We start from the raw sequence: 14,726 nt of genomic DNA on the forward strand, positions 1-14,726 counted from the left end.
GACAATTTGCAGATATATTATAGCTGTGAATCAATGAGGTCCTTTCCGTTTGGCTTTTTTCCCAAATTGACGTCGCTTTACATTTGGGAGTGTGAGAATCTTTGGATGGTAAGGGACTTGGACACCTCACTTCTCTTCAAAGCCTACATATTAGTGGGTGTGACAGTATCCAATTCCTGCCAGGAGAGGGTTTGCCGCCATCTCTTTCTTTCCTGTGAATCTCCCAATGTTCTGCTCTGGAGAAAAGGTATCAGAATAAGGCTGGAGAAGATTGGGCCAAGATATCTCACATTCCTTGCATCAGGATAAATGATGACGTCACCATATGATATGAGCTCTCAAGACACGTGGTTCGCCCAACTTAGTGATATTGGGTCTTCGGAAGGGAGTTAGTCTTCGGAAGATCAGGTTCCTGCAAAAGGACACGTTCGGTAATACCTTGGGGTACCGGTGTGGTACCGGCCGAAGGCTCTCCGATGCTTAAGTAAGTACAGATTTAGTAAATATCAGATTACAGATCGAGCGGTAGCGTACCGTTGGTTTTTCCTCTCTTCCATTTGGGGATAGGGGTCTCCTTATATGGGCCTTGGGAGGCGTGCACTATGCTCATATTTCCGATGTGGGACTGTAGAAGCGGATTGTGAGCATGACACGTGTCCAGGTGCCAAAAGAGTCGAAATGTACAGATTCGGCAGGTTTCTTGCCGAAGGACCATTGTGATAGATATTGATCCCGTCCACGTGTTTGGTGGCCATAGGTCGATAATATCCGGTATAAACAGATATTTCACTCTCAACTCTGAAATCAAAGTCAGGTATGTACTTCAAATCATTCCTTGAGCTGCAAAGTTCTATTCGATGAGACTTAAGATGTTGTATGTATACTTGCAGACTTGAGAAATTTTCCCATGTTCCGTGGTCAAAGCAACTTGTGCAGGCAACCATGCATGATTTCAGAGTTCAAGCTGATGGTGTAATCACAGATTCTTTTAGGATCCTATTACCATCAAATTTTTTTATTCCAAATCTGGATGGGCAGGATCAGACCAAGCAACATACACTGCATGCTTCATGTCATCAGCATTTCAGACAGAAAATGGCCCTTGAATTGTCTTCTGAGCCAATGAGTTTTTCTAGTATCTGAAGTGCGAAAATTAACGAATTGATGTGTACAAAGAGTCTTGAACATTTTTTCTTGTTGAATGCTGGAAGTGCCTCTTATAAGTGGCTAAGTTGCAATATGTGGTGTCATCAAATGCTCTGCAAAGAGGTTCGTCATAAACTTTGTGCTTGAGACAGATTGTTTTGTCTGTGGATGCCACTGGTTATTTATTGTATTTGAACACTCCATTGAGATATGGATTATTTTGTCTGCGTATTGTCACTTCTTGTTCTTCGCTTCATTTCTGTCGGTTGCTTACCTAAATATGCCCTTCAGCATTTCTTCTCCCTCTAATTGAAGGGAACAAGTACTTCCCGCCAGGAGAAGTAGAGTGAACGGCACTCCGGTGAGGAAGGTTTTCACCCCTGAAGGGAGAAGCACGAGGGAACAGTCCAGTCTGTCCAAAGTTGAGACTGGAATTGAACAAGGTTAGGTTAGCTGTATAATTCTGGGTAAACGCCTTTTTCTATAAACAATTGTAACTGTCTATATAGATTAATTTGTCAGCATTATTCTATGGTTCATTTAGACTCCTATTATCACCAAAATAAAATAAAATTCCTACTATTATTAATTTGCTGATTCCATTTTGGACCAGTAGGAGCAGAGCAGACCAAGCATGTTCATACATGGCATGGCTCAAGACATCATCATTTGAGACTGAAAATCAGCCTTCAACTGTCTGCTGAGTCAATAGACTTCTCTAGAGATCTCAAATGCAAGGGAAAATTGATGGGTTAACAAAAAAGATTCGTGAACATTTTTCTGTTCGAAATTTTCTACTGGAGGCTGGAAATGCTTCTTATAAGTGGCTAAGTTTCAATTATTTTGTAGGATCAAAGGCTCTGCAGAGAGGTACGAAATCCATCGTCAATTATTTTCTAGAGTATGTTACAACTGGTTGTGGAAACTTTGTTAACGCATAGTTTTAATTTAATTCACTGAGCCTCACATCATTGCAGTTTGCTGACCATGGTGTTGAAAACAAAGGGTGCTGCGCATCAGGTACGAGAAAATCAGGTATTGTAGTGTTTTACTCTTGCAAAATTTGGTTTATGTAAATGACAGATTATGTATTATATATAATTATATGTACGCTCCAAACGCTAATTAGTTAGTAAATTAATATGGTTCTAGTACTTGTTCAGAGTCTGAACCAACTCCGCAGCATGATCCAATGATTCAAATTGAAAACTGAGCAGTCATCTAACCGTGATCAAATAAATATGAATACAATTTCTTCGATACATAATGAAAAGTATACATATTAACCAAGGAGAGTGTCCAAATTTGGTGTGTTTCCAAACTTGAAGCAGCTTATAATCATTGAATGCAACAATTTGAAGTCATTGCCTGAACGCATTCACACCCTCACAGCCCTTCGAGAGTTGAGGATAGATGGTCTTCCAAATCTTGTGTCATTTGCAGAAAGGGGTTTGCTTCCCAACCTCCGACATTTTAGCATTCAGAATTGTGAGAGACTGAGGGTTCTGGTGAGAGAGCACTGGGGTTTGCAACAACTTGTCTCCCTTGAAGAATTTTATATTGGAGGAAGAGCAAGTGATGATATCTTGGAGATGTTGCTAAAGGAACAGCTGCTCCTACCACTCTTCACACTTTAGGCATCGACGAAATTACAAGTCTGAAATCTTTGGACAGAAGGGGACTTAAGACACCTCACTTCTCTTCAATGCCTACAAATTGGAAGCTGTACAAGTGTCGAATTTCTGCAACTTCAACACCTCACTTCTATATATTAGGGAGTGCGACCTGCCAAAAGAGGGTTTGCCGCCATCTCTTTCTTCTCTTCGGATAGTAATGTGTTCTGCCCCGGCGAAAAGATATGAGAATAAGACGGGACAAGATTGGGACAACATCTCTCACATTCCTTGCCCTGGAGAGACAAAGTACTACTTTTCTATATTTCACCATCAACTCACAACTCTCAGACCAAACTCAGGTTTGTACTTCAAATAACTGGCTTTACTGGTTTTCTTCTAATGGAATACAAAAACCCAAATATATATTCCTTTTTTGTAACCGAAATACAGTTTTAAACTATTTTTATGTCCGCAAATTCGTTGAATTACCCAAAAAATTTTGATTTGCCATCAGTTGTGCATCCAATCAACAAATTTTACAGTTGCCAACAAAGCATAGCATATTGATTGAATGTTCTTCCCAGATCATGGTTTCTGTTCTTCAGCACATCTCTTATAACAATTTGTGCGTAACACAAACAGAGTCTGATTTCTATTGTTATTTTTCTCAGAAAATTCTCCTTCTGTTTACTTTATTTGTCATTGAGGTTGCTCAATTTATCACAACTTATATCCTATTCAAGTCTCAAATGCTGAATAATTAGTAGTCTTTTGGGAGATTCACTATTATACCCAATATGGGGGCCCAAATTATAAAAATACCCTATATAAAATGGACTTTAGAAACACACCCAAAGCCCATTTACAACATAACAAAAAAGCTTTTAACTTCTTATAAATTACAAAACTGCCATCAATTTCTTAAAACAAGCCCAACCCCAAAATCTCATAAAAATACCCAAAGCACTCAATAGGGCATCAAAGTAATTTAATAATCAATATTAAATTCAATAAGGCTAGCTATCATTTTTTGGGTTTTTTTTTGGTTTGTTTATAGGAATTCAATTGTGTAGGGTTTATTTATAATATTAGTGCTAGAAATGGGTATATCACTAAATATCTCTAGTCTTTTTGCAGGATAGCAACCTTCTCTTGGAGAGCTTTTCCCTTGCTAGGTTTCTTTACGTGTCGTCTTCATTTCCAGAAGAGGGTTTACCATTGTATATAGCCTTTTGGTTTGCTAGCAACGGAAAGATTCAGCTGGCTGGAATATCTCAATTGACAATTTCCTCATAAAAATGTATTTTCTGGGAGCGAAGCTCGGGTCGAGACAGGCATGTTTAATGGTGAAATGGATGTTATTTCTTGTTCGAGCCCGTTCTCGAAGCTCTTGTTTGCAAATGTAAGAGATGAGAGTATTTGGATTAAAAGGAGATGACATGTCTGAGAATAAGCAATCTCTGTTCTTAGATTGATCTTCTAGAGGTGAAATCAGTAATTTTCTTTTCCAATTTAAGTAAATCTGTGTTCTTAGATTGATCTCCACTGAAAAGTTTCTTTCAAAAATACCATCAATTGGAACGTTATAATTGAGAGCAATGCATTCCGACCAAAAAAATTGAGAGCAAAGTGTCAGATTCCTTTGTCGACATTATTGATGGTGAATGTACTTCGCAAACACTCAGTGTTGAAGAATACAAGTCTCTTATCGAAAACTTGACTAAATAAAATATAAAATATAATAAATGATTTCACTACTAATATCATCAAAGCCTTTTGCATAAAATCTCGTCAGCTAAACAAGTGATTAAGTTGTGGATAATATCAATATTGCTAAACATATGGTTAAGTTGAGGGGCAATATTAATATTGCTAGCAGTGGGTCAAGAATCCGTCCTTAAATCTTAACACTCACAGTACATGGATTTGTGTCAAAATTGACAACCAAACAGAGTTTTGAATTTCTCATCTTTCGGACAACATTTGAAAGATCATAGAAACTAAACTCCATTGTCGGGGAAATGCATCATTTAACCGCAGCAGAAGTCCAGTTTCTGCCAAGCAATCAACAATCACCATAATTCCAGATGGGGGGTGGGGGGTGGGGGGTGAAGGGAAGATATACAGGAAGAGGGGTCAAGGGAAAGATATACTGGAAGGATTAATCCAAAAAATATTGCATTTAGTTCTACTTCATGCTTAGATGCATTCTGATCCCGACACATTACTCTCCAGTCTCCACAAATAGAGTTCGTACATATTTTTACTATGTATGACAGACATAAAAACATGCTCTAGTACAACTGAGTTTTTTTTTTCCTTTCTAATTTTTATAAAACTGGCACTAGCAAAGATTGCCATCTGAACACTCAAAATCCAGCTCCAATGGGTTTGATCCCTCCTTTGTTGCATCATGTCATGCTTTCTGTGCAGCAAATACATTATTAGCATGTGAGAGAGTGGACATGAAACGAGAAGGTACAGAAACATAATTGTTTTCATTAAGAGATTGGATCGATCTTTACCTGCATTGGAAGGTACAACTTAAACTCAGGCGGAAGTTCCTCTTCGGAGTACAAGCGGTCAGAGAAATATATCCTCCTCAGGCGGCAATTCGCATGAACCTGAACTCGCAATGTCTCCACATAGTTTGTTCCATAGGCTCTCCTGGTAAAATCGGCTAGATTAAACTGGATTTGATTCCAGCCCTCATCCATCCTCAGTGGCATGGTGCAGATGTATGGCTTCACTCGAGTTACAGCCTACAACACATAAATAAATAAATAAATCCTTGTATCTTTTATCACTTTGATACTTCTACAGCAGTACGATCACTTCAAATACCAGTATTCTCTAGCAGTCAAAACATCAACACTTCAAACATAAAGTCGTCAGGGTCAGGTACATGGCATCTAAACAATATTGCACATAAAAGATTATAGCAATTAAAGTTCAGTAAAGGTTAGCTGATTTCTCAAAACTCCTATGAGTCCAATTTATCTGGAATTTGCAGAAGACACCATGTTCACTGATAAAACTCAGAAAACAGAATAACAACATTCTAAACTATGAATCATTAAGCAACAATCTACTGGAGTGGTCAATGAGTTTTGCATCCTGCACTGCTCGACTCAAAATAGTAGGCAATATCCGGTCAACATCAATGAATTCTTTTTCCCCTGATTCCTGAAGCTGCCAATGGCATATCTAGAAGCCAGATTCCTCTACAACCTTGGACTTAACCTTGGTACATGATTTTTCCCTCAATCATATACATGTCCAACAAATGCAAGTCATCAGGCATAGTTAATGTGTTCATAATGCAGCCCGAAAAACTTACAAAAAATTCGGCATGAAATATGACCAATTTTACACCACATAGATCTTCAAAGACAACAAAAAAAGCTTAGACTTGCTAGTGAAATAGATACATCTTTGAGAAAAACATATGCAGCAGCCTTCATTACTTACCTGAACATGCCCTGAAATACCAACGGAAAGGAAAAGAAAACAGAACAAGAAAAACAACCATTACGCATGATAAACATCAATAAACATGGGCAAACTAACACACTTGAAAATTGGAAGCTCGAAAACGTCTCCTGACGTTCTTGTCATCCAGAACTTGAATCTCAAATGTGAAATACTTCTTCAGATTCTTTACAATCATAACCAGGAATGGAAGTTTTATACCAAGTGTAGCTGATGGGTCTGCTGGGCAAGTAATGTATGTGGACTGGATGTTCGTACCAATTATTTCAAGGACATTGGATTGTATGTCTTCATCCTGTGGTCTTTTAATATGGCCGTCGACAACTGCTCAACAAAAGAAAAACATAGAAAATTCAACCAGTCACTAAGTCATTCCATCATCATGTCAACATCTTAAAGGCATCCGCCTTATACTACAGTCTGAAGTAGAAAAATAGTTATTTCCACTCTAGCATCAAGCAATGCCCCATCCAATATAAACATCAAATCTACAAACTTTCCAACATGCGCGTGCCTCATTATTTACTATGTCATGAACAGACCTAAAGAGACCCTAAAATTTAATGGTATATCGCAGTGCGAAGGGATCCATCCATTAGAGATTAGTCTTTTAGCTAATGCGCCTATCAGCAGATTAGATGCTCATCAGTCACCAATCTTAACAAAAGACAGGTGGGTTAACACGGAAGTTGTACGACAAGGATGAAACAAAGAGGGATGGATTGCAAAGAGTAAGACAGTACTAAACCATGACTGGGCACCTTCATGTATTAAACTATAAAAAAGCATACAACCAATTTCGTCCTTGTGCTACCACTTCAAACTATTTAGATTTGTAGAAGCTACAGGCACTTCTTTAATTCAGACGACATTTGGGAGTAAATATGTAAAAGGCATAAACAACACTGAATTGTCAGAATTGCATCTTACATTGATATTTGAAACAAGTTGAGTTTAACAAGCATCTCAAAATTTCATCAACAGGTTTTACATTTCCAAATCCAAAACCACTCACCTTCTTTATCCCAAATCTGCAACGGTTTGCTCCTACATATTTAAAAGAATGCACAGCTTAACATCAAAGTTACAAGTGCAAGGATAACAAAAGATACTCAAACAAAAGAGACAAAGACGGCATACCCAAGGCTGTATAGAATTGACAGAAATCCGGATTGAAATGTGTTCTTGAACATTTTTACTTCTTTCTAAATCGAGCTGCAATGAAAGCACAACCATTGTAAGCTATAACTGGACTTAACATTTCTTTTCCTTCTGGTTTTTTGTTCCATTGGAATTGGAAGCACCTAATCAACAAACAAAAAGAAAAAAAATCTTAACGTTTTAAATTCAAGTATTCTATCAATGGCTGAATATAAATCCCAGTTATCCTTGAAACTAGCAGATGTGTAGAACCCTAGATTATATCATCACGAATTATGGAAGGGGAAACTATAGTAACAAGATAAGAACGGTAACCATCTGTTCAACTCCATAGATTTTGAATATCACGTTTGGCCGAGACAAGGAATTTGATCAAATTCCAAATGTCTGTACTTTTAGCTCACAGACAGACAGACACACAAATATACTTACCCCAGGAAAGAGTCGTTTCAACCACAACGCCAATTGCAGGCCTTAAGCTTCTGAAAGCCCCCAACCTGATAGACCAATTGCGATTCCCCTCTCTCCCAATCTGTCTCTGTCTCTCACTCTGCAAGCCCTAATTGTCCCGCGTGTGTGCTTTTGTTTTGGTAAATATTGTCTTGCGTATTTTGTGCATTAGGCCGAATTATTTATTTATTTAAATTTTTTTTTTTGGGGGCAATTTTTATTCAGGAAATGTTAGAAAACTCCCCTAAATGTCTCTCTCTCCTAAACCGGTCCATCAAAATTTGATAATGACAAAACTAGCCCTACACAATAAAAGGAATGGACATGCAAGTCCTGTGCATCTTTCTACCAAAGCCAAGACCAGTGGCAATGAGCAAGTAGAAATGGTTGAAACACCTTTTGTCTTTTCTTGAAGAAAATCTCAGTGCTCTCCTTCGTTCAGCTATCAATAAAATTTTCCTTTATTTTCCATACTCTCTCCTTCTCAGAACACTGTTAATACTATGTTGATCCATCAATCAATGTTACAACATCGCTAATATCTCGAGATTTCTAGTATTAATTATCAGCAACATCAATACTTAGGTGAGTCTTTTTCTCTTTTATTTTTTGTTTTAGCATACTTCTTGTCTAAAATAGGGGGAAGTCATTAGAATTATGTTATTATCTTGCTAAACTGATGATCAATACTTTTTTTGAGCACTTAGTCATGTTTGATGTTTGTCATAACAATAACTATGTAAGGGAACCTCTGAGTTCATAGGACCTTTGAGTTATGCTCCCATAGCTCTTTAGGTTGACGTCTTTGCAGTTCCATGTTCGAGTTTCATATTCTAGGTATGCATGTCTAGTTGTTATTTTGGCCTTTTGACTACTTGACCAGGACCCCATGCGAACAGAGCTTAGTTTAGCACCTTAATAATATAATTATAACAATAAAGTACCTTGAAGACAAAAGTCACCCAATACAAGTGATAAAATCCAACGTGTTAAACTTTTGTTAATTACCAGATAATCACCAATCAACCCTTTGTTAAGCATAATCAGTACCTTTGTATGTTTGGATCTTGGTGGACACCTATTAGATTAAAAGAAAGGTTACAAGAATTAAAAGGACATAAAGTTGCATGCCAAGCAGAAATTAGGAACTTTGAAGAATTATTAAAATCAACATAAGCAACTAATTATCCAAGATGAAAAATAGAAGTACACAACAACATAATAAGAAATCAATACCATCTAGAAATTTGTAAAGAATTTATAGAAACATTCCAAGAGCATTTAGGCATCAATACTAATGCTTTAGTTCCTACTTGTGCTCTTGTGAGTCCTGCTATTCCTATTATAACAGTTTCTAAATGGATTTGTTTATATTGTGCTTTTTAAGTTGTTCTATTGATGTGTTACTTAGTAAATTAAGAACGTTTATCTATACAAATTACTTCATGTTGACTAATACTAATTATAATACTATGTTTATTTTCGAATCTTCGTAATTGATATAAATTATATTTATATTTTCTGGGATATTTCAAAACCTTTTCTAAGAAATTCTTGTGCTTCTTGTTCACTAGGGTATCATTTCTTTTCCTTTTCTCTTAAAGAGTTTCATTTACTATTATCAAATTGGTTTATTTTACTTTTTCTTATATTATTTCCTAAAGTTAAGTTTTCTAATATATTATTTAATCATTTAGGTAATGTGGAAGAAGTATTGTGCACTACTTGACTGATTTTTTTTTTTCTTCTTCTAATTAATCTATCTTTTCTACTAGGTTTAAAATTAATTTGGATAATTAAATTGTTTTGTCTTATAAGGATATTGCTACTTACTATAGATATTGAAAAATCTGTAAGGCCTATTGGTTTGTTATGTAGTTTACTTCTTGTAATTGCTTGATATATTTACTATTAGTTCTAGAATCTGTCATTAAACTAAAAATCTATCTATTTTATTATGTAATTTTTCTACTTGTTCATTTACTGTTTTTTAAATGGTGGATGACCTACATGTTGAAAGTGAAACACCAAGTTTTACGGAGAGTTGAAGACTTCTTGGCTCACTCAATATTTACATACAACAAGAAGTAAATATTGTGGTTGTAGAGTAAATGTTGTTGTTGTGAGGCTTATACCCTCCATCTATAAATTGAGGCAACCTTCAGGCTTTTGAACCACAACAATTGGAAGAGAAATTGAGAAACTAAAAGTTAGTGAGAATAGAGAAAGTTCTATCAGTGTAATACTACATGAGCAAATACAATTCCACTTTAATATTCTGCAGTACTCTTTTCTATTTTATAAAAGGATTGACCAAAAATCCGAAAAAACTGCGTTGACAAAAAAGTCAACTAGGCTCAAAAACCGAATCAAACCACTTTGGATCAGTTACCATTCTGGTTCTTTGTCTAAACCGAATGAAACCAATTATGTTAAGTTTACTTATTATTTATATCCAAAAGTATTTGTAAGTCTAATTAATATTCAAATCACATTAGTAACTCCAAGTAATATCTAAATATTTTAGCCTAGTTAATACATAAATGTCCACGTTCCAATTCATAACAAACTAAATAGCTACTCTAGCCCAATTTCTTTTTCTTTTTCTTTTTCGTGAACCATTTTTTTTAGTACAAGCGATAGTTTAAACTAGAGGAGAGGGGGGTTTCTCACACACACACAACCAAGATGTCATGGGGGTTTGAGCTTGAGACCTTTGGTCTACAAGTCAAAGCCATTTTTCACATGTTTCTTTCTATTTCTCTTCCTCTTTATCTCTTCTACCTCTTTTTCTCTTCTTCCTATTTTTCTTATTTTTCTTATTTCTCTATTCTTCATATGTTCATATTTTTATCTTTTTTTTCGGGAAATCAACCGAACCGAACCGGAAATCAATCAAACCAAACCGAAATCGCATAGGTCTAGTTTGGTTCTTCTAAACACTTTATATGAAAAATTAAACCGAAACGGACCGTGTATAAGTTTCGATTTCGATTTCAATTAGAGGAAAAAATTGGACCAAATCGGACCGCACCCACCCCTACTGAAGAGTGCATAATTTATAAACAAAGAATATAAACTTCACAATGACATCATTTACTCCTCCACGACCACAATATGTACTTATTGTTGTTTGTATAAGGGGTTGCAAGATCCAATTCAATCCGCCTAAACTGACATATCCAATCCAATTCAATTTTAATTGGTTTTGATGATTTGGCAGATTGGATTGGATCCCTAATTTCCAAAACCAACATGATTGGGTCGAATGACGGATTTTGAGAATCCAATCAAATCCAATATAGTTTGTTTCATGCTTATTTTGCTTGTATAGGTAATTGTAATTGATCAAGTTATGAACATTTTAAGTCATTTGATGGATTTATATTTAATATATTATAAAATCAAAACTTTTTCCTCTATAATTTCATTTATTTTAACCCTGTCGATAATTGTTTCATATTTCAGTATGATAGCCGATCATCCTCTAGGCTCTAGTCACTTCGATCAGATTGGATTAGATTTAAACCTCTAATCCAATCAAATTGGATTGGAAAAAGCATAATCCAATATATATTGAATCAAATACGAATTGGCTAAATTACATTAGTTTTGAATCAAGAGTGTGTAGGGAAACCAAGAGTCTTCAACTTTCTATAAAACTTTGCTTTTTCACCTTCAAGATGTGGGTCATCCACCATTTACGACAGACGTGGTTTTTTTGTTTTTTTCGTTTTTGGTCTACATCTCGTTTCGTGTTCATGCTAGCTGCATGGTAGTATCTAGGGTTGAGATTTTTTTTTTTTTTTTACAGATAAACTCAGTTTTTATTTATTTATTTCTTCATTTTCAATGAACCAAATCGAACCAATTGAGTTTACAGTTCGAGTGCCAAGGGGAACCATAAACAGGAGCAGATAAAAATGGTAAGAGAGGAAGCTAAACTGAACTACATATCAAGAGAAAGAAGAGAAATCTGGAGGTGTAGAGAAGAAGTGAAAATCAAGAGAGGAGGCGCAGAGAATGAAGCTAGGATAATTGGAATTGCAAGGATCAGCTGTTATTCTGGACTCTGGTCCTGTCCGAAATCATATTAAGGGCACCAAACATTGGATAGGACACTTCTCTTCCTCTAGTTTCAATATTTGTCTCTTATAGAAAAAAGCAAAAAGAAAAGAAAGATACTCTTCTTATGAAAAGAAGGCTAGGATTCTAAGACTAAAATCATAATAGCTCCCAGGTTTGGAACTTCTGAAAAGGAGGTACATGATTCATCATTCTGTACTATCAATTGAACTTCTAAGTCACTCAGATGTCACACAATAAAACAAAAACAAGTGAACAAATAATGATCTAGGTCTACACAGGTCTCTTCGTATACCCATTTTGCAACAACAATGCAAAAAATAAAATTTCAGTGTCATTAAATTACTTTGATACTCCATAACAGGTCAACGGACGTAAGAAGAATCAGTTTTGGTTGCAACTCGTAATGAAACTTCTTGTGTTTTGGTCTAATTCTGTTGTTTATGAGTTTAAAAAGCCAAAAATGAATAAGAGATGGCTACTTTTTTTGCCCCTCTTATTAATTTCCAGGTAAAAGAGTCAAACAAAAATTCCTGAAGAATAGTGGAATGTTGATGCAGGTACCTGCTGAATAACTTATCATGAACTTCAAAAAATGGTGGAGGACGGTTGGTAATCTTTATCCTTCATATGCTTAATTAGCCTTCGGATCTCATGACGTATATTTTCAATTTGCGGATGCATCTCATCACCAACAACAAATACATGAACCTGACTCTTCAACTCAATCCAGCTACACCCAGGTTCTTTGCTCACCCCTCTAAGTTTCATCAGACTCCTTACCCGCTCAACATCTTTATTCCTTCCCAAGGCAGTATATATGCTGGACAACAACACATAAGCTGATGATTCCTGAGAGCCTAACTCCATTAACTTCTCTCCAACATAGGCTCCCAATTCGTAATTATGATAGTTCCGACAAGCACTTAATAGAATACGCCATAAACACATACCATGATCAATGGTGGCTGATTCTATGAACTCTTTGGCTTCATCTAACTTCCCAGCACGGCTCAATACATCAACCATGCAAGCATAATGGTCCACCCTTGGGCCTATGCCAAATTCATTAGACATCATGTTCAAATAAATCCACCCCCTCTCTACTAATCCCATATGGCTGCAAGCAGAGAGAACATTCACAAATGTAATGTAGTCCGGCTTTGCGCCCTCCAATCGCATCTCCTCAAAGAGCTCTAGAGCCTCTGTACCCCTCCCATTTTGTGAAAGCCCAGATATCATTGCATTCCAAGATACTGTATCCCTCATTGGCATCCTCCTAAATACCATATTCCCATCTTCCAAATTCCCACACTTTGCATACATGGTTGAAAGAGCACTTCCAATTGGAACTTCAAGACTGAATCCATACTTGATGGTACGTGCGTGGATTTGCCTTCCTTGTTCAAAAGCACTTAGACTCGAACATGCTTTTAGGACACTAGCCATAGTTAGTTCATTGGGCATCATTCCTTCCCTCTGCATTCTGCAATACAAAGTCAAAGAAGCTTCATTCTCTCCATTTTGCACATACCCTCCAATCATAGAAGTCCAAAGAACAATATCAGGTTCTCTTAAATAATCAAACCCCTTACGAGCATCACTAACATTACCACATTTGGCATACATGTCAACCAAAGCTGTCATTATATATATTTGGAATTCGAAGCCCAACTTTAATGAATAGCTATGCACTTGCTTTCCTTCTTCAAGAGCACCGATGTCGCTACAAGCATTGATGACTCCAACAAATGTAAACTCACTTGGCATAACCCCAGAAAAATGCATATGTGAAAACAAGTCCAAAGCCTTTTGAGAATCCCCACTTTGTGCAAAACCAGTTATCATGGCAGACCATGTGATAGAATTCTTATCACCAGACGTTTTGAAAGTTCTAAGTGCATCATCTAAGCTCCCACATTTTGCATACATGGTTACAAGCGCATTTTCAACAGAAACGAAAGATATCAATCCAATTTTCACTGCAAGACAATGAATTTGCTTACCAGTACCAACAAACTCAGGAAGCGCCAAGGCACTAAGAACACCGGTCAAAACAAATTCATTCACCTCTTCCTTCACCTCATTTCTACGCCGCATCAATCCAAAAAGTGCCAGTGCATCTCCCACCATCCGTTGCACAGCATACCCAGATATCATAGTAGCCCACGAAACTGAATTCCTCTCAAGCATTCTATCAAACACCTTACGGGCATCCAATACAAGACCCGCTTTACAATACATATTGAGCAGAGAACTCCCGACAAACACATCATAAAAGCTGTCAGCTTTGATTGCAAGTGCATGAGCTTGCCGGCCGCCAAAGACGTCCGGCGACGCATACGAAGCTGCGGTGAAAACTCCAGCAAAAGTGTGCGCATTTGGGAAGGCGTTCTCAGCCCGCATGCGTTGAAAATGCTCCATGACACGGGAGGAGCCGTTTTGTCCTTGCTGAGAGTAGCCATTGATGAGAGAGTTCCATGAGACGACGTCCTTGTCGGGTATGGCCTCGAAGACGAGCTTGGCTTTGGGCAAGTCTCCGCATTTGGCATAGAGGTTGACGAGGCTGTTGGCAATGTAGACGCAGAAGGAGGGACCGGTTTTGATGATCTGAGCGTGGAGAGCTTTGCCCTTTTGGAGGTCCTTTTGACGACTGTATTGGATGAGTGTGGTGAACAAGGAACGGTACTGAGATGGAAGCGAAGAAAGACTCATCAACAGACACAGCTATAATCAAATGCCGTCCCTCTTCCTTTTCTAGTTCTCTCACGCACT

At 37.1% G+C, this 14,726-nt stretch overlaps 2 protein-coding genes and 1 long non-coding RNA gene across 4 annotated transcripts; 1 reads left to right on the plus strand and 2 right to left on the minus strand.

Moving 5' to 3' along the window:
* The first annotated feature begins 1,512 nt into the window (after nt 1–1,512).
* On the plus strand, nt 1,513–4,241 carry LOC117619525. Its single transcript, XR_004584577.1, has 5 exons — nt 1,513–1,589; nt 1,763–2,016; nt 2,124–2,181; nt 2,310–3,121; nt 3,900–4,241. It is a non-coding gene; the product is annotated as an uncharacterized LOC117619525 (long non-coding RNA).
* A 674-nt stretch (nt 4,242–4,915) lies between these two features.
* LOC117619576 (cilia- and flagella-associated protein 20) lies at nt 4,916–8,022 on the minus strand. Of its 2 annotated transcripts, none has more exons than XM_034349567.1 (6): nt 7,848–8,022; nt 7,395–7,558; nt 7,270–7,301; nt 6,337–6,578; nt 5,288–5,524; nt 4,916–5,187 (listed from the first exon to the last, which is right to left on the minus strand). In XM_034349567.1, the coding sequence occupies exons 2-6, from the start codon at nt 7,445–7,447 to the stop codon at nt 5,179–5,181; spliced, it is 573 nt and encodes a 190-aa protein (XP_034205458.1). In that variant the 5' UTR covers nt 7,448–7,558; nt 7,848–8,022; the 3' UTR covers nt 4,916–5,178. The 2 variants fall into 2 exon arrangements, with proteins under 2 accessions (XP_034205458.1, XP_034205457.1); XM_034349566.1 differs by having other exon boundaries at nt 7,395–7,469; nt 7,848–8,021.
* A 4,211-nt stretch (nt 8,023–12,233) lies between these two features.
* Nucleotides 12,234–14,726, minus strand: LOC117619169 (pentatricopeptide repeat-containing protein At2g33680). Its single transcript, XM_034349047.1, has one exon. The coding sequence runs from the start codon at nt 14,664–14,666 to the stop codon at nt 12,540–12,542; it is 2,127 nt and encodes a 708-aa protein (XP_034204938.1). The 5' UTR covers nt 14,667–14,726; the 3' UTR covers nt 12,234–12,539.

Source organism: Prunus dulcis, chromosome 2 (genome assembly GCF_902201215.1).
Source record: "Prunus dulcis chromosome 2, ALMONDv2, whole genome shotgun sequence".
Taxonomy (NCBI): domain Eukaryota; kingdom Viridiplantae; phylum Streptophyta; class Magnoliopsida; order Rosales; family Rosaceae; genus Prunus; species Prunus dulcis.

Bases quoted from the DNA above. Each gene is read 5' to 3' on its own strand.
- LOC117619576 (XM_034349567.1), bottom strand. From the start codon at position 7,447: ATGTTCAAGAACACATTTCAATCCGGATTTCTGTCAATTCTATACAGC. The intron at 7,302-7,394 runs GTATGCCGTCTT...TTAAATATGTAG, and splicing joins TCAATTCTATACAGCCTTGG to GAGCAAACCGTTGCAGATTT. The intron at 6,579-7,269 runs GTGAGTGGTTTT...TTTGTTGAGCAG, and splicing joins GCAGATTTGGGATAAAGAAG to TTGTCGACGGCCATATTAAA.
- LOC117619169 (XM_034349047.1), bottom strand. From the start codon at position 14,666: ATGAGTCTTTCTTCGCTTCCATCTCAGTACCGTTCCTTGTTCACCACA.